The sequence below is a fragment of the Rhamphochromis longiceps genome, linkage group LG2 (assembly GCF_057381845.1).
Source record: "Rhamphochromis longiceps isolate RC_006_pf linkage group LG2, R_longiceps_female_GT1.1, whole genome shotgun sequence".
Taxonomy (NCBI): domain Eukaryota; kingdom Metazoa; phylum Chordata; class Actinopteri; order Cichliformes; family Cichlidae; genus Rhamphochromis; species Rhamphochromis longiceps.
In genome coordinates, this window is record NC_140558.1 from 37,962,921 (window position 1) to 37,983,299 (window position 20,379).

Sequence of the window (20,379 nt, forward strand, 5' to 3'; positions counted from 1 at the left end):
TTAATGGCAAATTCTGGTACTAACAAGTAAATGTCAGCAGAAATCGAGACAGTCCATGTTTTTTCCCCCCCCAATCTTCTCTTGTCCAATTTCAGTGAGTCTGGATGAACTGTAGCCTCAGTTTTGTGTTTTTAGCTAACAGGATTGGCACCCAGTGTGCTCTTCTGCTGTTACTTTTGCCTTCCTCTCAGCTAGAAGCAGTCTGGCCATTCTCTTCATAACTCTGATATCAACAAGCATTTCCACCCAGAGGACTGCTGCTCACTGGATATTTTCTCTCTTCTGTGAACACTGGGCTTGTTATGTGAGAAAATCCCAGTAGAGCAGCAGTTTCTGAAATACTCCAACCAGCCTGTCCATCACCAACATCTATGCCACGTTCAAATTCACTTAATCACCTTTCTTCCGCTCGACGCTCAGTTTGACCATGTGTATGTCCATAATTTCACAGAGTTGCTGCCATGTAATAAAGTGGCCAGTGAGTATGTTTCAATATAATGTTAATGCTTATGTCTGCTAAATTACTCCCCCTGACCCATAATGTAATGTCCATTATTTAACGTATTTATATCCCAGAAAATGTATTTGTCTGGGATATAAATATGTCCTACATTTTAATAGATTGTTGTGGCCTGAAAATTCACAGACACTGAAGTTGGTATGATCCCCCTGCAAGACAGTCTTTAGTTTTTTGTGTCAGTCAAAGTGAATTAATAAACAAGTTGATGGTCTGGGAAAGAATTCACTTGCACATTCGTCATAAGATTATGTTGACTTCTCGTTGATCACCTGAGGCTGATAATAGGATTAAATCAGATTTAACAGTTTTCTTGTGGAAATGAGAGTTTGGTTCAGTGGTGTTGCTACCTGACTCGAGTAGGAGAATGAAAAAATTAATGTTACACTGGCCATAATCTCCCTTGTGTGACCTGGACCAGAATAATCCTGTCATGTACAATTTTCATCTAGTAACATCGGGTTTGTTTCGTTCTTTTAATTAGAACTGAAAACAAAAGCATTTCCCATTTTTAAAGATCTGAATTGGCCTAATTTTTTAAGACCGTACCAGTTATTATATCAAACATGTAGACCCCGCTAAACATTCCCCGCTAGGAATGAAATAAATAAATGGTGTCTGCACGTTAACAAGGTATTTTAATCCAGTGAATTTATAACCGTAATTATTTTCATACACCTCACACTTCACTAACGCGATTTCCCTTAGAGGATTAACCCATTTAAACCGCATGAATCATCTTTTACTCAGGTTTTGCTTCAAAGAAAATGTGCTGCTGGTATCAGAAACAAATTTAGAGCTCACATTTACACAGTTTCAGTCTAATTTTAAGTTATACACAAAGACGGATATAACCTTTATTAAAATATTTTATTTGGAACAATTCACATTTGCATAATTTCAAGTTTCCACTGACAGCTGTGCCGGCAGCGGTTTGACACATTTAGGCAATTTTAAATTGTGACATATTTTGTTTTCACAATAGTTGAAAAAAGTTAACTCTAACAGAGTATAAACCATACAGAAACTCTCAAAGTGAAAACATTTTTTGAAAAACAATTATTAAATCATGCAGAGTGAAATTCAACCTGTAAATATAACGTATAGGCCACTTTCTTCTCTTGAGGTCAACAATAAAAGTTAAGTTGGCTCCCACAAAGAATGTTTTCCAGTACACACCAGTCACAATTCATTAACCTGACATGTGAAGGTATACAAAAGCAGTTCACAATACAAAATATTCACAGTACTTTTGAAGTAAAAATTATATACGTATGAAAAGGCTGCGAAACATGTGGTCTCAAACATTTTAAGGCACTTTAAGATGATTAATAAATAACTGGATACTTTAAAAACTTCAGCACAGGTAAAAACAGGCGGTCACCGATCAGCTGGTGGAGCCGGTCACTTTTTGCAGAACAGCAGCACTCTCATTCAGTGAAAACTCACTGGGGAGAAATTCTCTCAACAGAAATGACAGGAGCATCTGTTACGGGAGTGGAGACGTGAGAAAGAACAAAGATTTACGTGCAACATACAGTGAAAAGTGAGAATTTGATACAAAAAATGAGGTGTGCTGAAAAAGGAAGTTTGGATACTCACGTAAACCAGGGTTTTGTTTTCCTCTCTGTCCTGGAAAAGATTGAACACAGACTCCATGTCCGTCTTCTTCAGGAACAAAACATTTGAATCTATGGCAAAGACAAAAAAAAAAAACTTTAGATGGATTATTAAGTGCCAAATCAACTGCTGCACTGCAAAGAGGTGTTGTTACATTTGGCATTGATGAGGTTATGCGCTCGATCCCTGGTCTCGTCCTTCTCCTCATCGGTACGAGGAGGATGAGGCGTTGGTGGAGGAGACTCTGGCCACAGTTTGCTGCGCAGGTTGTCGATGTACGAAGCCATCTGCGCCTGTGTTGGGTTCACCTTTCTTAGGAACGAGTTCACTTTCCTGGAGAAAAATATGCAAAACTCATGAGTCATTCATAGACCGGGATATAACAATGTTTGACCCGTGGGAGCGCGCTGGTGCCACTTACTTTTTCAGAATGGGCATAAAAGGTTTCAGAACAGTGTCGAAGATATTTATGAGGAAGGAGTTTCCTGTAAGGGAAATAAGAGTGTTAGTGTCATCTTAGAGTAGCACTATGTTGCATGTTTTTAGCTTGTCTTAACTTTACTTATTTCAGGAAAACAAAAAAAAAAAAGGGCCAGTATTATTAGCCCCCCTGCTGCTGTGCAGAGACAGGCTTTACCTTTGTAATTCTCAGTGCTTATAAAGTCAAGTTAAAAATGAAGGTTATCTTCCAATTAACACACAGTATGAAAAACTTCTTCAAAGATTTGAGCTGTCATTTGAGAAAGCACTGTGCCAAAAACAAAAGAAATCAGTTTGGACTTGAGAAAAAGAATTGTTGATGCTCACAAAGCAGGGGATGGATATACAAAGTTATCACAGCATTTCCACATGTCAAGAACTGGTGCGAGAAGTATCATCAAGAAACTCAATAAGCCACACAATAAAGAACAAACCTGCCAGAGATGGGAAGAGTGTGGAAAGGAAACTAGTGAGCGATGTGACTAAAGAACAACTGTCATGACTTGGCCAATATGGGAACTGTAGGCTTAAAGAAGACCAAGGTTTTTGCAGGAGAAACAACTTCAAGCCAGACTAAAGTAAGCTTAAGGACAACCTGGAGAAAGATTATCTATACTGGAAGTTTGTCCTGTAGACAGATGAAGTGAAACTAGAGCTATTTGAACAAACAGATGCTGCTTATGTTTGGAGAAACACAGCAGAGGTGTACAATCCGAAGAACACAGAACCCACAGTGAAACAGTGGTGGGAGTATAACGGTGCCTGAATGCTGAAACTGGGAATCTGGTCAAGGTGGAAGGAATCGTAAAGAAGGATTGATATGTGAATAATTCTGACAGAAAACTTCAAGCAGTCAGCAGCAAAACTGGGTGTGTGTTATTGCTTTGTCTTCCAACATGACAGTAACCAGTCGTGTCCCATTAAATTGGATGACTAAAAGATCATCAAATCTGGAAGAACTAAAGAGATGAAGAAGAATGGGCTGCGACTGCTCAGGAGACGCATGCAAGACTTGTTGAAAACGGTAAACGACGGCAGGCTGTCCAACAAAACCAATCACAACTGACTGTTGCATCAGTGGGGTTAATCATTTGGCCCCTGGTAGTTTGTCTTTTATGAAATAATTTTATTTCTGTGTGCAAAGTAAAAATAATGTAATCATCTAAAATAAAACTTTGATGTTTACCTGTGCTAAAAACATTCCTCGCTCTGTTTAACACCTCTTGGGGAATACTGTCATAGGTGGGCTAATAATTCTGTTCATCTGCACATCAAGCTGTAGCTGCACAGATGGACGTCTGCATAACATGAGGTACAACACCACTGTAAAGCCCAGAGGCAAATCTCCAATTTGTAGGTTTAAGCTATAAAAATAAAATTGGCTTGTTAACTCTCTCAAAGTGCCAAATTATAAAAAAGATACAATGTAATCCAATTTAAGTGTCAAAACATATCAAATAGAATAGATGTTCTGAACTACCACAGCTTTTATCATAAAGAATATAAACAGACATTTCAAGGCTGCACTTTTGTCTAAGACTTCTTTTGTGACCTGCACGATTTTAATCTGCACCGTCGAAGCAAAAAGGTTTTTATTTTGGCAGAAACTCTTTTGAGAACATAATGCGGCTGCCAGCTGTCAGCCCTTCATTGTGTGAGAGAGTGTGAATACACCACTCTTGGGCTTTTAAAAACAAGCCATGCTCTCACCTTAAAATACCACGTGACAGTTCACACAGACCAAATACTCACTACAAAGGATTAACTTTCTCAGGCAAGTTTCAAGTCTCTACAGGTTAATTTTGTTCTTGTACTGAAATGAACCAAAGCAGCTGTTTGCCTAGTCTTCAAAGGAATGCATTAATAAATATAAAAAGCTACAATGTGCTTTAAAATGTTGAGTGAAGTATACATGACAGTACAAAGTGGCTTTAAACATTAAAACAAACCGGATATTTCTTTCAGCAGATCAAATATGGCTTTGGTCGCCTCCGGCTGTTCCCTGTTGACTTGGTTCTTTAGAGCCTGGGAGTTGTCCCCTCTCTGCAGTGTAGCCTGTGCCTCCTTTCCTTTCGCCTTGTACAGTCCTCCGGACCTAAAACACGTTTTCTCCCTTTTATTGGACCTCGCACTGAAGTGAAGCCACGACGAGCCCTCTGGACCCTCCCGCTGCAAGCCCAAGTCGGGCACATCTTCCGCACTGCCGTTTTTTGTTGAGGCCAGAGACTCGTGTGATCTATATCGGCCAAATCCTTTGAAGAGTGTTTTAAAGTGAGAGGTTAAGGGATTATCAGAATCCTCGTTTTTTTCTTGGGAGCCATTTTCATTTGAGGACTTTGAGTCAACAGAAGGCTGTGGATTAATGTCAGTCTCCTCAGGCAGTTCTAAAGGGGAATCGTACTGGGAGATTATAATAGATGGAAGAGTTTGACTGGGGACAGAGGCACTGTGGTTCTCCAAAGACTGAGCTGTTGATTCTAGTTGCAGAGATGACATTGTGTTTTCATCTGGGGCTCCGGGCTGCATGCTCGAGTTCTGCAAAGTAAACAAAACAATCTCTTTGTGAAGGCTGTCCCTGAGGCACTGGCCTTTCTGACTGTACTCCACGACAGAGCTGAGACTAAATGAATCCATACGTTTGCTCACTAAGAAATATTTAAAGGGGAATTACATCACGTCTACATGATGTTTCTTGTTACATGAAATGCTGTACATCATTTCTGCAGCTCTAGAAGAAGTCTACAACATTTTCTCAGTTTGACCTTTAGACAGATGCTACCAACATGCATTTGCAGGCTATCAAGTTGAATTATGTGAACCAGCAGACCAAAATTCAACTTCACTATGGGTGTATGTGCACTAGCTATGGGTACCACTGTGCATCACTACTTCCCTACTGACCTGCTTTACCTTCCCCAAAAGATCCTCCCAATAAGCATTCTGCAGATAATTCCCACACTTAGAATGACCAAAGTTTACAACGCTGTCACTGGGTTTTGGGTCATATTGAACAAAACAAAGTCAGTTTATATAGTTTAAGTCCTCAAGGTTTTCTAGTCCTTTAGAAATCTTTTCACAACTACAGGTATTGCCCCCTGATGGCCATTAAAAAGAATGCAGGTTTAAGGTTCTTCCACGTTGCTTTGAGGGACTTCTTTTCACACCTTGAAGCTATACCACATTTTACCCGTCGGTAGTCAATTCCCATCTTTTCAAAAGGTTTTACATTTTTAAAACTGCATAGCATTTTTGTTTTCCTCTTTTGTGACAACTATACTGGGAATTTATTTCCAATTCGCTCCATAAAAGTGGAGAAGCTGAAGCCTACACCAGCTGTCATAGGACAAGAGGCAGAGCCCAGCCTGGGCAGTCTCCATTCTATTACAGGGGTCAGAGAGACAACCAACCATTCAAGTGGATTTTATAGTCCAGCAGATGTAGCACGTTCACTGTCCACTAGCTGGGGATGGCCCGTCTGCCTACAAATAGCTCTGTTGCCAGATAGACACTGTACAGTGTGTGGTACAACCGGCCCGTGGATCACGGTTGCTTGTGCTGTTGTTCGTCAGTCAGCCAGCGTTGATGAGGCAAAATTATAAACACACAAAGAACTGAAGTGAAACTGTGTGGTAAACTGTCCACAGCAGGCAGTGGCTGTGCTTTTTATGCCAAATCTTTTGGTCTTCAATCTGGAGTTGTGCTTCACACCTACAGTCAATAACACCGGCCCTGTGGGAGTAAGCTGGTGTAGCTGCAGAAAACCCATGCAAGCCTTTTAGTTTAATTCATTTTAAATTATGGCAGTGGCTACTGATCTCTACCCACTGCCAATTTCCAAATGTGGTAATATAATTATAATTTATAAACCAACTGTACACGAGCAATAACGGCACCTGTAGATATCAGAGCAAATATCACCATCTATAAATGTCCATCTGATGTTCAATGAAAAGGAAAGCTAATATTGCAAAGAAATCAAAAGGATGTTTTTAAAGTTGTTAAGATGGTATTTTTTTCTTCCACACTTTCTCTTGGAGCCAGAGGTTACAACCATTAGCACCACTTTCTTATAACAAAAAGTAAAAAAAAAAAAAAAAAAGCAGCTAAAAATCAATAAAAACTGTTCTTAACCGTTTCTAAAGCTTCCCATCGTATCAGATTTAACTTCTGTTTTGAGTTTGCAATTTAGAAATTAATTTAAATATCCTTAAAAAGACAGAAGGTAGAAATGAATAGTTTCGCACTACAAGAGAGACGCCGATTCTGGTTATTGTTTTATTGATTCTAAAATAAATTTGTCTAAATAAATGTTGAACGCAGCAGCACTACAGTAAGTCCAACAGAAGCAGTCATACAATCAGACAAGTTATACATAGGCCAAGAGTTTATCAAAATGATCCAAATTACTTTTTTTTTTGGAAACGGTGGTCACCTTTGCTTAAAATAATCTCTCTTTGCACAGGAAATCAGTGTGTGCATCTGTGTCTACAACTGAAATCAGGTCAATATTAACCAGGAAGTCACTCTGAGCGACGTTTACAGCTGACAGTTTGAGTAATCATTTTTTCTTTTGCTTTCTCCGAAATATAAGTGTCTAATGGCAGGTTTAGACTACCCCAAATTTTTGTTTAGTTAGTTGGTCATATACCTCTCATCCCATGACAGCTGGGCTGAAGATCACCAGGGCACAATCAATCAGGTGTGCCCAGAAACTGATGTGGCATACTCCACAAGTCTGTCTGCTTCTGTGCTCTTATCCCATCTGACAGTTTTTCAACATTACGAGATTTCAGAAACCTCGATGAAATCATTCTTAATATTACCAGAACTAAAAGCAAAACTCCGTTACCTTGGAAACACTCTAAAATGACTAGTTGATTACAAGTGGCAGTGAAACATTACCTCATCTTCTTCGTAGCTGGGAGTGAGGAAGTAAGCCAAGCCGCTGAGCAGGCCCCAAACGCCTCCATGTTTCTCCTCATTCAGGAGTTTGTCAAGCGGGCAGAGGAACTGAAATACTGGTTGAGTGTGGCCGATCAGATTATCGGAAACCAGTTCCTGGGAAGGAAAATGACACATTGTTAAGACATGACACACTTTAAGTGTTTATCTATCAACATATCCGAGCCTTGTGATCTCTCTCACTTGCAGGAAGTGCTCCACTGATACTCTTGCTTCTTCTTTAACTTTATCGTTGACCTCCATCTCCTCCAGCACCAAGACCCCAGGTAGGCTGGTGGAGTCCTGGATAAAGACAAGGAAAAAAAAACCATAATTAAAAGCCTAAAGCTGACCTAAGAGACCTTAATCAGTTTTTACAGTTGAAGGCTTAGAACTGTAACAGGTGGTCATCAAAGCGCTGTGTTCACCTGTGAACTCCTTGTACGTGATGAGGATTTGTGCAAGCTCAGGCATCTGAAGTTTCTTATCTTTAGCACGTTATGATGTTGCCTAGTAACTACCTAACAACGTGCTAAACAACTCATCTGTAGCATCTATGCACCTTAGAAAAGCATCCGTATCATTTTGATATCAGTATAACATTTCATTTACATCCACAAAGCTTCAGTTATATGATGTTGGAATCACCTCTGACTAATGATAATAATTAAAATAATAGTGTAGAATGGGCAAATACTAGTCAATATAACTGAAAACATTTCTCAATGTTTCATGCTGACATTTCGGCTGCTGGGAACGCCTCGTAATGAATACAGACTGAAAAAGCGCGTGTGGCATTTCAAAATAATAGGTCACTCATTTAATTCTTAGGAAATGCAGTCTCACTATACTGCTACCAAGAAGTTAATACATGCACTGTTGTTCACACCAGCTCCACCTCAACTCTTGAGTCAATGCTTCCCTGAATGTAAATGAAAATGCCAAAATTATCAAGTCTTTCATGAGATAACACTAATGTTACATTTACAATGTAAAGATGAAATATAATTAAAACATAAGAGCATGGTGTGCTTATTTTGTATTTTATTTCTCTTTTTTTTTATTTTTATGTGACGAAGACCTTTTTATTGCCTATGCACACCGCAGCGGTGGCACTCCTAGCATCCTAACCTGTAGAAACCACCAGCAAAGTCTGTCTACACTATTCTATGTCCACATATACACAGAGTCAGAATCCATCCTATGTAAACAAAAAAAAAAAAAAAAAAAAAAAGTGCATTTTAAAGCTGATCTGAATTTAACATGAGGCTTCACTGACATCTTCCCAAGTTGCACTGTTTTTGGTACAAGACTGAAACTTTTCTAAACCAGCATAGGGAGAAAGGACGACTTAAAATGGGTAGAAGTTTTATTTGGAATGAAAACTTGTCCTTTAGACATTTGATTTGAGGACATAGCTTGCCTTCTCATCGCTCACTGACAAGCACTTTTTAAAAACCAAGTGACAGACACTAATTGAAAAGGTGATTGACGTCCCCTCACTTCTGTATCATTATCTCGTTTGCTTGCATGCAACTTGGACATGATCATCCATCCACCTTAAATCCACCACAGTGCCTACACAAGGAGACACAGATTCTCTCACAGTCACATCTAGTCAAATCACCATGCCTTTGGACTGTGGGAGGAAGCTCAAATATCCAGAGGAAAACCACGCAGGCACATGGGAGGATTGCACCAGGAACATTCTTGCTCTGAAGTGACGGTGCTAAACATTGCTTCACAGTGCCTCCCTGCATGCGAAGTCAATGACTCAGATAATCATTCAATTCACAGAGGATCAAGCCAATAATTGATTTCATTCAACAAGACTCTCCGTAGCTCCCCAAACACAGTTCAGCTTAGTGAAAGGAAGGGAAATAAATCCAGTGACAAGTAAATCTAGGTAAGGTAACTTTATTTATACCCATACGCAAGGTAAATTTGCTTTACAGAAAAATGATAGCATTTGGCATCCCTTCAAAAACAGACATACCTAATAAATATAAACCTCACTGTAGCACATATATAGTAATTTAACGTTTCGAATCAAAAACTGTTCTTATTTAATTCAGTAACAGCAACAGGGACAAAGCTGTTTTTATAACACTTTGTCCTGAGGAAAGAAGCTGAAATTCACCCCGTAGAGGATGGGAACCATTTTTAAGGATTTATAAAGCCTGTTTAGAGTACAGGGAGGCTAAACAAGACTGTGGCTCACCTATCAGACGACTGGACCATCTCACTATCCGATTCAGTGAGTTTTTCTCTGTGACAGAGGTCTGACCAACCCATGCCACCAAACAAAGGATAAAACAGACTCAACAAAAAGAACGATAAAACGAAGCTAAAAAATTTTTGGCCAATGTGGAAATGAGCACGTTTCCTGAGGCAGTGAAGGTGCTGGTGACCCTTTTTACAAACTGTTTTGCAATTCTGATCAAAATTCAGTTTTTCATTGATTATGGTGCCAAGATATTTATATGCTTGTACTTGCTCTATTTTCTAACCTTTAATTAAAGTGACTCCGTACCCATTTTGTTGTTTCCTAAAATCAATAACCATATCTTTTGTTTTAGATACGTTCAACTGGAGATAAGACTCCTCACACCACTGAACAAAGTCATCAATGGCTGGACCGTGGTTAGTTTCACCCTCTTTCAGTAAGCTGACAATAACAGAGTCCTCTGCATATTTAATGACGGCCCTGTTTTCATATCTGCTCTGACACACGTTTGTATAGAGAATGAATGATAAGGGTGATAAGACGCACCCTTGAGGAGATCCTGTGGAGGAGAACACTGAGTCCGACAGATCCCCATTTATTCTCACTCTTTGTGACCTGTCAGTTAAAAAATAAAATCCAGCCCACCAGGTTTTTCTTGATTTCAAACGGTTCTAAAAGTCTAAGTGTAGTGTGTCATTTTTACCACTTTTAGGAGGACCAAAAAAGTAGTTGTGGTTGTGATTTTCCTTCTTCCTCAGTTAATGGCTTTAACATAATGACAGGGAGGAATGAAATTCAGCTAATACTTTATTCTATTTATGATAACTACACATTGAGCAATTCGTTACATAAATCTGTTTAACTGCTTCTTAGTACAAATATCTAATCGGCCAATCACATGGCAGTCGATGCACGTAGACATAGTCAAGACAATCTGCTGTAGTTCAAACCGAGGATCAGAATGAGAAAGAAAGGCAATTTAACAGTCTTTGAATTTGGAATTTGTCAGTTTTTTGGTGACAGATGGGCTGATCTGAATATTTCAGACACTGCTGCTCTCCTGTGAATTTTCCCACAACCATCTCTAGTGTTCAAAGGAAAAAGAAAATATCCACTCAGCATCAGCTCTCTGGGTGAAAATGTCTTGATGATGCCAGTGGCCAAAGGAGAATGGCCAGACTGTTTGAGTTTATAGGAACGTAAAGTTACAACCAAGGCATGCAGAGTAGCATCTCTGAACAAGCAACATGCAGATAAACTACAGCAGCAGAAGACCACACTGGGTTTCAATCATTTCTGCTAAGGGAACTCGGGCTACAATTCCCGCAGCCCCACCAAAAAAGGAAAACAGCGACTGGGAAAGCACTGCCTGCTCTTATGAGTCCTTTTCTGCTGCAACTTCTGGATGGCATGGATCCATCCTTACCTTGAATCAACGGTTCAGGCTAGTGGTGCTGCTGTAATGGTGCTGAGATGCACTTTACACATAATCTTCTGATAGTACACCACATTACAAAGCTCAAATCATCTCAAACTGGTTTAGTGTAGCTTGCCATCACCAGTGTGTGAATGTGTGTGTGAATGGGTGGATGACTGGATGTGTAAAGCGCTTTGGGGTCCTTAGGGACAAGTAAAGCGCTATACAAATACAGGCCATTTATAGTGAACACAACAATGGCCTCCACAATCTCCAGATGTCAATCCAGTATGGGCACCCTTCGGATGTGGTGGAATGGAAGATTGACATGATTAATGTGCACCCAACCGCAGGAACTGTGTGATGCCATCGTGTCAGTGTGGACCAAAACCTTTGATTTTTGGGGTTTTCTCTGTAAAATTGTAGCGTCTTGTACCTTACAATATAACTGTGCAAATCAGAAGTCAACAAACCAGTTTAAGGGAGAAAACTGGGAACAAAGATACAACAAAACAGAACTTTCATTTGTCCTTTTACCTGCCATCTGTTGCTGAAGTGTACAATATCCATGTAGCTCTTCTTGATGTCCCATTGGAGGTTCTCAGGACTGTCTTTTTCCTCCAGGTGAACAGTGAAGATTAGCTTCTCATCCTCCCAGTCAGCCTACAATGTAGTAAACTACTGTTAAAAAAAAAAAAATCCAGCTCAAAACTTTAACATGTCACCCAAGGACATTGTGCTTGCCATTACAAGGCCTCTGCAGACAGATAACAAGCCTCCAGGACTTTCCACACTGTCACTGATATTTATAACTCACATTCGGGATGCTGACAGCCCAGCGGCCAACGCGCCACATCTCATATGACAGCTTGAATTCGATCATGTCCTCCTGAACGGCTGTCAGGTAGTCCTCCAGATCACCATCTTCCTAATTTCGTATGGCCAAAAGCAGTAATGAATCTGTTATGTCTGGCAAATTATTGTCTTCATTTTATAACACTGCATTATATGAAGCAGCCTTACCCCGTCAGAGTCTTCCTCCTCCTGGCTGCGAATGGAGCCCTCCCTGCTGCTGACATTGTCATCGCTGGACAAGTCTCCCCTGTAGGCTGTGATCTTCAGCAACCGCTCCTGCTCCATCTTTTTCATCTTCTTTTTCTTGGCTTTCTTTAACTTTATCTTGTGCACAAACTTTGACCATCCTTCCTTTAACTTGTTGCCTAAAATAGAAAAGAAAAAAGCCCAAAACACATACATTACATTGCGAGAGAGACATCTTTATTTTCACTCACATTTATACTCAAATTATGTCCCCCTCTCGAATATGCATTTGTATACAATAACGAACTCTCGATAATGAACACCACTTTGGCTGAAAAACAGGAATACACTTGCATTGTGAGGAAGTGTAGCAACAGTGGGTGGTGAGACAATGTGAGAGAAAAAGTAGTCTCAAAACAGCACGTGCTCAGTTAGGCATGACAGCAGGCAAGCATGATCAGCCTTTCAATTTTATGATCTATGTGACAGCATAACAATTAATAAAAATCACATCAGACTGAAATAAATGTCAGAGATTATAACAGATGAGTGTTTCTGATGCAACCATTGGAGAAGATTTGTATATTTATCATATCACAAGGTTCATTATCCTGACATAATCCATTCTTATTAAGACATTACTGTTGGATTGATCAGAGTTGCATGAAGACATGGCAGGAATTATTTGGCATTCTGCTTGAGGTTTGTGTAATTAGCCTTCTGGACACACAAGCAAGATAAACGGGACTAATTCTGCACTGAAAGGGAGGCTGGTAAAGGAAATCAACATGTCACATAGCTCGCAACACATTCATCAAACCGTTGTAGTACAAGACATTGCACAAGCGCGGTCATCTAGCCTCAGAACACCCACCACCCACTCCATCTGCCTTCTCCCTCAAGTTTAAAATGTTTTCTTGCTGGTAAAAGGATAAAACTAGAAACCGCATGTACCATTTCCCACAGTTTCACAGAGCTTTGGATTGAATAAGCTGCTACAATTCGATCACTAAACACACCTTTCCCTTTACCCTTGGTCCTGGTGCCGTCTGAATTCCCTGTGCCGTGCGAGCTCCTGCGGGGGGAGAGAAGAAAAAAAAAAAGCCACCAAACAAATCCAGGTCAATTCCAATTTCAGACGCAGAAGGTGGCAGTTACGGTCATTGGTTTGAGGCTCACTACGGTTCAGTCAAGTCAGCGGGGTGCAAAAGATGACAGCCACTCACACATCACTATCTCCCCCCTCGCCTTTGCTCTCCTGTGAAGCCAGAGAGGCTTTTTCAGTGTCTGATCCATAGAGCTCCTCCACTGAGTTTTTGGATGTCACGATGGCAAGCTGGCTCACCACTAGCTGGTTCAGATTGTCGGGGTCAGACAGCCATGCAACCAAATGTCCCAATCCTGAGAAAACAGCCAACATTAATACACGGTCCTGTTTGAATCACTAATATTGCTATTTGATCAGTAATTGTAGCTCCAACAGTTAAATGACTGGCTAAATGTACTGGGAAATGCACTCATTTTTTGGTGAGAAGCCCGAAATCCCTGCGATATGCCTGAATAAATAACACTTAACAGTGGCCTCCTGGTTAGTTGTTAGTTTAGTGTAATCCTGCAAGCCTCATAGCTCTTGAGGTGGCTGGCAAGTTGCTGCCAGGAAAACTGAGTTGATGGGCAGCATCCTCAACTGTTTAAAAACCTCTAAATTCAGCCTTGAGTTATGGCGGCTCGAGTCAGATTGCATTTTTTGCTAAGCAGGTCCCACAAGAGTAGCAACTGTCACAGCCTGTTGGCGACTCTCCAGTTAGCTTTGCAGCATCGCAGTAACCTAGGACTCCCACGCAGGCGTTTAAGACAAAACATTCACCGTTTAACACTGCACTTAAACTGCTTTGCAAATTACATGCAACTTGACTTTTTAGGGGTTTTGTTCCAACCGCTGTATGAGTTTGTTGTATTCATTCAAAGGTTTTTTGCTGTTATGTAGCCTCGATTAAAAGGCTTTTTCATTTAAAATATAAATTTGCCTTTTCTCATTATGAAAGCTTGTAAGACAAAAACAAATCATTTATATGTTAATTAATCTGCTTTTGTGGTTTGAACACCCTTCAGTTTGTGTTTTGATGGGGAGCTACCACTGAGTTACCCACAAAGCCTAAAAACCTGGATTATCAGTAAACAAACTAAATCAGCCAACTTTTGAGAGCATGTAAGGAATTAAAAAGCGTACCCCCCCCCCCCACACACACACACACCCACTCAGTTTCCACTTGGAAGTGTTGAAATCTAGATTTCTATCCATCTATTTCCTTAACTACTCGTTCAATTTATGGTAGTATGGGGTGCTAGAAAATAGAGGGCTACAGTCTTTTCTGTTAGTTTCCTTTTCATATGAAAGAGTGCCTGACACCCACCCTCTACTTGTCCAGTTTACTCATTTTTATTATTATTTATTTATTTATTATTTTTTTTTAACTAAAGACACTGCACAGCATGCCAAAATATGTTGCCAAATTTGAATTCTTTGAGAATCACCTTGTTGTTGCTGTCAAACTGTGTTGTCTTTGGGGTTTTTCATAAATTCAGCAAAAGAAATGGGAACAAATGACGAGTTTTTGTCACATGCTGTTAGCAACAAAGTCCCTGAAAGCACAATTCAAAATGGGTTCTTTGCAAAGTTGCCTGTTCATACAACACTGGTTCATCCCTTGAGTTAGGTCTTTGGAATGGAGCTTTAACCAGACTATCAGTAAAACAAGAAAAGTAATGACCCAACTGATCAGCAACCTGATTATTCTAGTTACCAAATACTGTAGGTGTATTTCTCAGAGGTAATTCTGGTGGTACTTTACTTAAGCATGTATGTATTGCACGTGCAAGCGTTGAGGTTTGGTGATAATCCAAAGGAGAAGCAGTAACAAAGCCACTTGCACCTTCAAAATAGCCAGCAGAAAAGCAGCGCTAGACACACCCCTGATACTTATGCATACAGACCCTACAATCCCCATAAAAGAAGCACGTGTCATGCACACTTCGGATTTTACACATATTATGCAAGATACAACATGCTGGTTCCAGCTTTATATTTAAGACAGTGCTCGCATAAAACTTGCAATAAGAGAAAATTAAAGCATTTCCTCAAAATATTAAGTGTTTAAAGGTGTCACATCAACTCCTCTGTGAAATGAATAACTGGAATTGATAAAACAAACCATATTGCTAGAGTAAATGAGTATTCAGAATTTTTACTGCAACACTGAAGCTACAAATAACATTGCCAACTACTCCAAATCTTTTAGTTACAGATCTATGAGCAGTTGCCAGAAATTAGCACTTTCTAACCACCAAACAGCACAGCTGTAAAAATCACTTATTGTCACTGAACAACATGCGTAATTGCAAAAACCTACCCCACAGCAAGTCTCTCTCCGGATGAAGCATTTCATCTGTTACTATAAAAATGACAAAACCCTGAGGGGGGGATTGGCAGATCACTGCAGAAGGAGCCTTCTTTTTATGTAACCTAAGATTCATGTCTAAGCTCTACAATGCCACTGACAATAAGGGATTACACACAACTCGCACTCCTCAAAGAATTCATGTGAGGCTTAGTCCTTATATAAGACTGTTGCTGCAGAGATGATTTAATGCTTCCTTACCCTTTAAGGCAATGATCTCATTTAAGGCACAGCGGTTGACTTCTTGGCCCCAGAGAGATTTGGGGAAAAGGTTACATACCAGAGCATCAGAGAGCTCTCGGAGAACTGCAATCTCCTTTGCTCTGGACCTAAACAAGAGCTGTCTGAAAGAGAAAGCAAAAGAACAAGAACAGCAACTATGAGTAAGTGCTCAGTGTTTATCGCCACAAGTGCGTGATCATAATCTTAATTCTGATGTGGCACACTACTCTTAAAACTATGTGCCTTAGGAAAAATGCATAATCGCAAGGTACAGTAAAAAGTAAATTATTCATAGGTGATAAAAAACACTGGAGGTATTTATAGAGTTCTCAAATGTTACTGAGTGCAAAGAAGCAACAGCATGAATTCTGAATCCTATTAAATAAAAGAAAGTGTAAAGCTTCACCTGTCAGACTGCTTCGCATTATGCAAGTGCTGGGTCAAAATCCGAATGGAGCCCACGACTGCGTGGGAGACATCAAAGTCTTTGGCCCTTTCAATGATGCGGTCGATTACAAAGTCGAATTCCCTGCTGAGAACCTGGTGCAGGGGCTGCTGCTCGCACGACTCGGGGACGGTGTACCAAGGCAGGACGAGCTGAGCGTAGGCGCATTCAAACACTGCGAGGACAGCAGGCACACAGCAAGTCAGTCACAAAGGAAAGTTACATTCACACTGTGCTCCCATGCTCACCTCCTGAGCATCAAATTCAACAACTGCGCTGACTTTTAAGCTTTTTTTTTTTTTTTTTTTTAAAGAAAAATTCAAGCTCCCACTTCTGAAGTCCAGAATTATTTATATAAATCTTGGCACACATTTCCGCGACGAGATTTTGAAGACCAGGCCATCTGGAGTTCAGCTACTCAGCTGTGAATTCACTGAGCAGGTTTTTTGCTGTTGTTTTCTTGATATTAGCACAACTTCAGTTTTATTTCACAGATACGCTGAGAAACATCAAATACAATGTTAATGTGGGGCTGTTACAGTTTCTCATTTAATTTGCAGGGATATTTGAGAATTATTAATATTTAGCAATTAACTGGCCACTTCATTAGTTACACCCTGCTAGTACTCCTTTTGCATTATGAACAGCCATATTTCTTTTTTGCACAGATTCCACAACTTGCTGAAACAGTCCTCAGAGATTTTAATCGTATTGACATGATAGCATCACACCACAGCTGCAAATTTGTCTGCCTTACATCTATGATGTGAAGCTACCATCAGAAGATGGGCACACTGTGATCATAAAAGGGTGGACATCGTTAGCAACTATACTCAGATAAGCCGTAGCATTTCAACAATACTCAGTTGGTACTAAGAGCGCTAAAATGTGCCAAGAAAATATCCCCTACACAATTACATCGTCAACACCACCCAGAACTGTTGATACTCGGCAGGATGAATCCACGCTTTCATGTTGTTTACTCCAAACTCTGACTCGAACTTCTCCTCTGACCTCTAGCATCAACAAAGCATTTTAAGCCCAGGGAACCGCTGCTCACTGGATATTTTCTTTTTTAAGTCCATTTTCTGTAAACGAGAACCAGAACGAGAGCTGTGAAAACCCCAGTAAATGCGCAGTTTGCGAAATACTCAGACCAACTCATGTAGCACCAAAACCTTATGTCACATTCAACGAAATTTAAAGTCACCTTTCTTCCCATTCCTCATGCCTACTTCAAATGTCACCAGGTCACCTTGATTTGTATGCATTGCTAAATATACAGAGTTGCTGCCATGCGATTTGGCCAATTAGATTTTTGAATTAGGGGCAGCTAAACGGGTGCACCAATCAAACTTCCAGGTGGGTGCATATTTAATGTACAAGACACCTGCAAACTATCTGGCATTTTTCTATTTTGTTTGTATAAAAATGAAACAAGATTTATGCAAAATTAAAAAGTGTTCTTATTAAATATTCTAGAGTGACTTTAGATATGTTTGTGGTGCCCAATAGATACAGACATAAGCTCCAAATGGTAGACAGCATATTCATTTGTATCATTATAAAAACAGGAAGAAGAAAAAGAAGCTATATTATCTTTTTACTTTGTCACAGGTTTGCAGATCTCTGCAGGAAGAGGAAAAACTGTTTAAAAACCTCATATGGTCTGGGCTTACCACAAACCAATTACCAGTGCTCAAAAGCGCATAAATAAACACAAAGCTTTATGAAAACCTCCATCTTATTTCCTGCTTAACAGCCACAGTGATGTGTAGCATACCCATCTGCTGTGGGTGTGCTGGTTAGCTTTTTCTTCCTTGAAATCCCTCCACATTCTGTGTAACAGGAGCTCCAGTTCCAGTCTGTGTCAACGCAAAACTGTTCTTTCCAACTATATCAAGTCAAAACAGAACTGAAAATCTGCTGAGACAGGCCCGACTTTGACCCCTCACTTTCGGTCCTCGTGTAAAGCACTGCTAACCTGCAATGACAGACACAGTCCCGTCCCCTACAGACAAATTACTCCACTGCAAAAGCTTCACCTTGCTGCAAAGATCTCTTCACGTGTGGATACTGAGACTCCAGCGGCACAGCCAGGTCCGGTGTGTCTCCATCAATCAAGTCATCAACAACAGTTTCCTGGAAAACAGGAACACTGTGAATTAAAAGCCAGGGGCTATAAAATTGCAGCATTAAAGTGCAGGACTCTGGACACTTTCATTTTTAATGTACATTTTCAGAGTTCAGGTATGTGTGTAAACATGGGAGATGACCCACCTACGCTTTGGTGTGGTCTTTTGTTAAAATTATGAGTAAAACAAGCAACAACCCTCATTTCAACCCTCACCGGTGATTCATAGAAGGGTGATAAGGTGATACAAAATACCATCACGTGACTGTGAAACGCACCTCACGCTCACAATTTTAATTATTAACACTTCTACGGTGGTTTTGCAACTAGTTTTAACACAAACAACTGCGCAAACTACCTGAACTGGGTCGTCCTTCGCCTCTTCGTCCGTCTGTGTGCCGCTCTCTCGCCCGCTGACTGCAGACAGCAGCGGGGTGGAAATGCAAAGAAGAAAACATAAGTACTGAGTCAGTGTGCGTCCGCAGTCTGAGCAATACCAAACCAAGCCGAGGGTTATGGCGATGGAGAAGCGCCATAGATACATGTTCCTTCCTTAAAACAGGCTCTTTTTGCTCGTATCTGTCACTTCGAGCCTGACTGTGTTACATTCAGCCAGAGTAGGTTTGTTCGCCCACATCTTTTGCACGGACAAGAAGCGACTGTTTCCTCTTAGCGCGAAGTCACACAGCGGAAAAAGCGAACTTTATTGAACTGCTTTAAAGCTGCGCTGTGATTGGCTGGGGGCAGGCCCCGAGTGCCGACTAGTTAATTGTATGAGGGTGCCATCTACAGGCGACACCTTTACCTGACAGCGAGAGTGGCACAATACGACTCTATTCAAAATTATCCGTAAGCACCAAAACACGAGTTATTTACGAATATGATACTTGATTGGTGATTCCCTCCTTTGTTCATTAACTCTAATCTTTCATTACCGTTTTTTGTTGTTGTTTTTTGGTTTTTTTGCTGGTTTATCTTAAATACTATTGCTTTGGCGAACCAACCAAAGCAGTGGACAGGCAGGGTGGAGGTCAGGGGTGATTTGTAACAGAAAGACAGCAGCAGGAGTGAAAGGGAAGATTTAGAAGATAGTAGTGAGACCTAGTATGATGTATGGTTTAAAGAAGGTGGCACTGATGAAAAGGGTGCTGAAGATGGAGCTTCCAGGCAGGAGGAAAATAGAGGGGTCTCAGAGAAGGTTTGTAAAAGGAGAGCATGCGGAGGGTTGGTGTGATAGAAGAGGGTGTTAGGGACAGGGTGAGGCGGAGGCAAATGATCCACTGTGGTGACCCCTAGAAGGAGCACCCGAAAGAAGAAGTTTTGCTGGTGGATCTTAAGCTGCAAATCACACAGTACCTGAAGTACTCAGATAAAGTACTGTGAACTTGTACTTCAGTAAATGTAAATAATATTCAGATGCCTAAAAAGTATTATTCTAACAACACAGAAATGTTTCATTAAAGGTTAAAGTCCTCCAAATTTCCACTTTTATCAAATTAATCATGTGGACCATTCCATCTCAAATCAGCAAACTCTGACAACATTTTCTGCTCTAGGATCTCTGAGTTGCATGAACATGTTATGGTCCAGTGTTTGAACATATATAATGAGAGCTGGAAAATTTTAGCTTCATAAAGCAAATACTTAAATATTTTTTCAAACATCGAAAGCTGAGCCAATGTTTGAACACTGAATGTTTTAAGATCTAAAGAACTGTTAAAGATAAAAGCTTGAAATTTTCACTGGTCTTTCATACAATCGACATGATTAAGAATCTGTCATTCAGGACAACATAAACAAAGATCGTGTATTCAGATGCATTAAAAATATCTGAATATTGGCCACTTAAAAGAAAAAGTCCAGCACTTCTGCAAAGT

General features: G+C 40.3%; 1 protein-coding gene across 1 annotated transcript; it reads right to left on the minus strand.

Moving 5' to 3' along the window:
- Nucleotides 1–1,368: 1,368 nt before the first annotated feature.
- Nucleotides 1,369–19,206, minus strand: LOC146677874 (uncharacterized). The gene is made up of 16 exons (XM_085427281.1): nucleotides 18,861–19,206; nucleotides 18,414–18,510; nucleotides 16,330–16,543; nucleotides 15,903–16,045; nucleotides 13,470–13,644; nucleotides 13,263–13,318; nucleotides 12,226–12,422; nucleotides 12,020–12,130; nucleotides 11,740–11,865; nucleotides 7,763–7,861; nucleotides 7,520–7,675; nucleotides 4,567–5,152; nucleotides 2,559–2,622; nucleotides 2,292–2,470; nucleotides 2,120–2,208; nucleotides 1,369–2,003 (listed from the first exon to the last, which is right to left on the minus strand). The coding sequence occupies exons 1-16, from the start codon at nucleotides 19,044–19,046 to the stop codon at nucleotides 1,905–1,907; spliced, it is 2,577 nt and encodes an 858-aa protein (XP_085283407.1). The 5' UTR covers nucleotides 19,047–19,206; the 3' UTR covers nucleotides 1,369–1,904.
- Nucleotides 19,207–20,379: the final 1,173 nt, after the last annotated feature.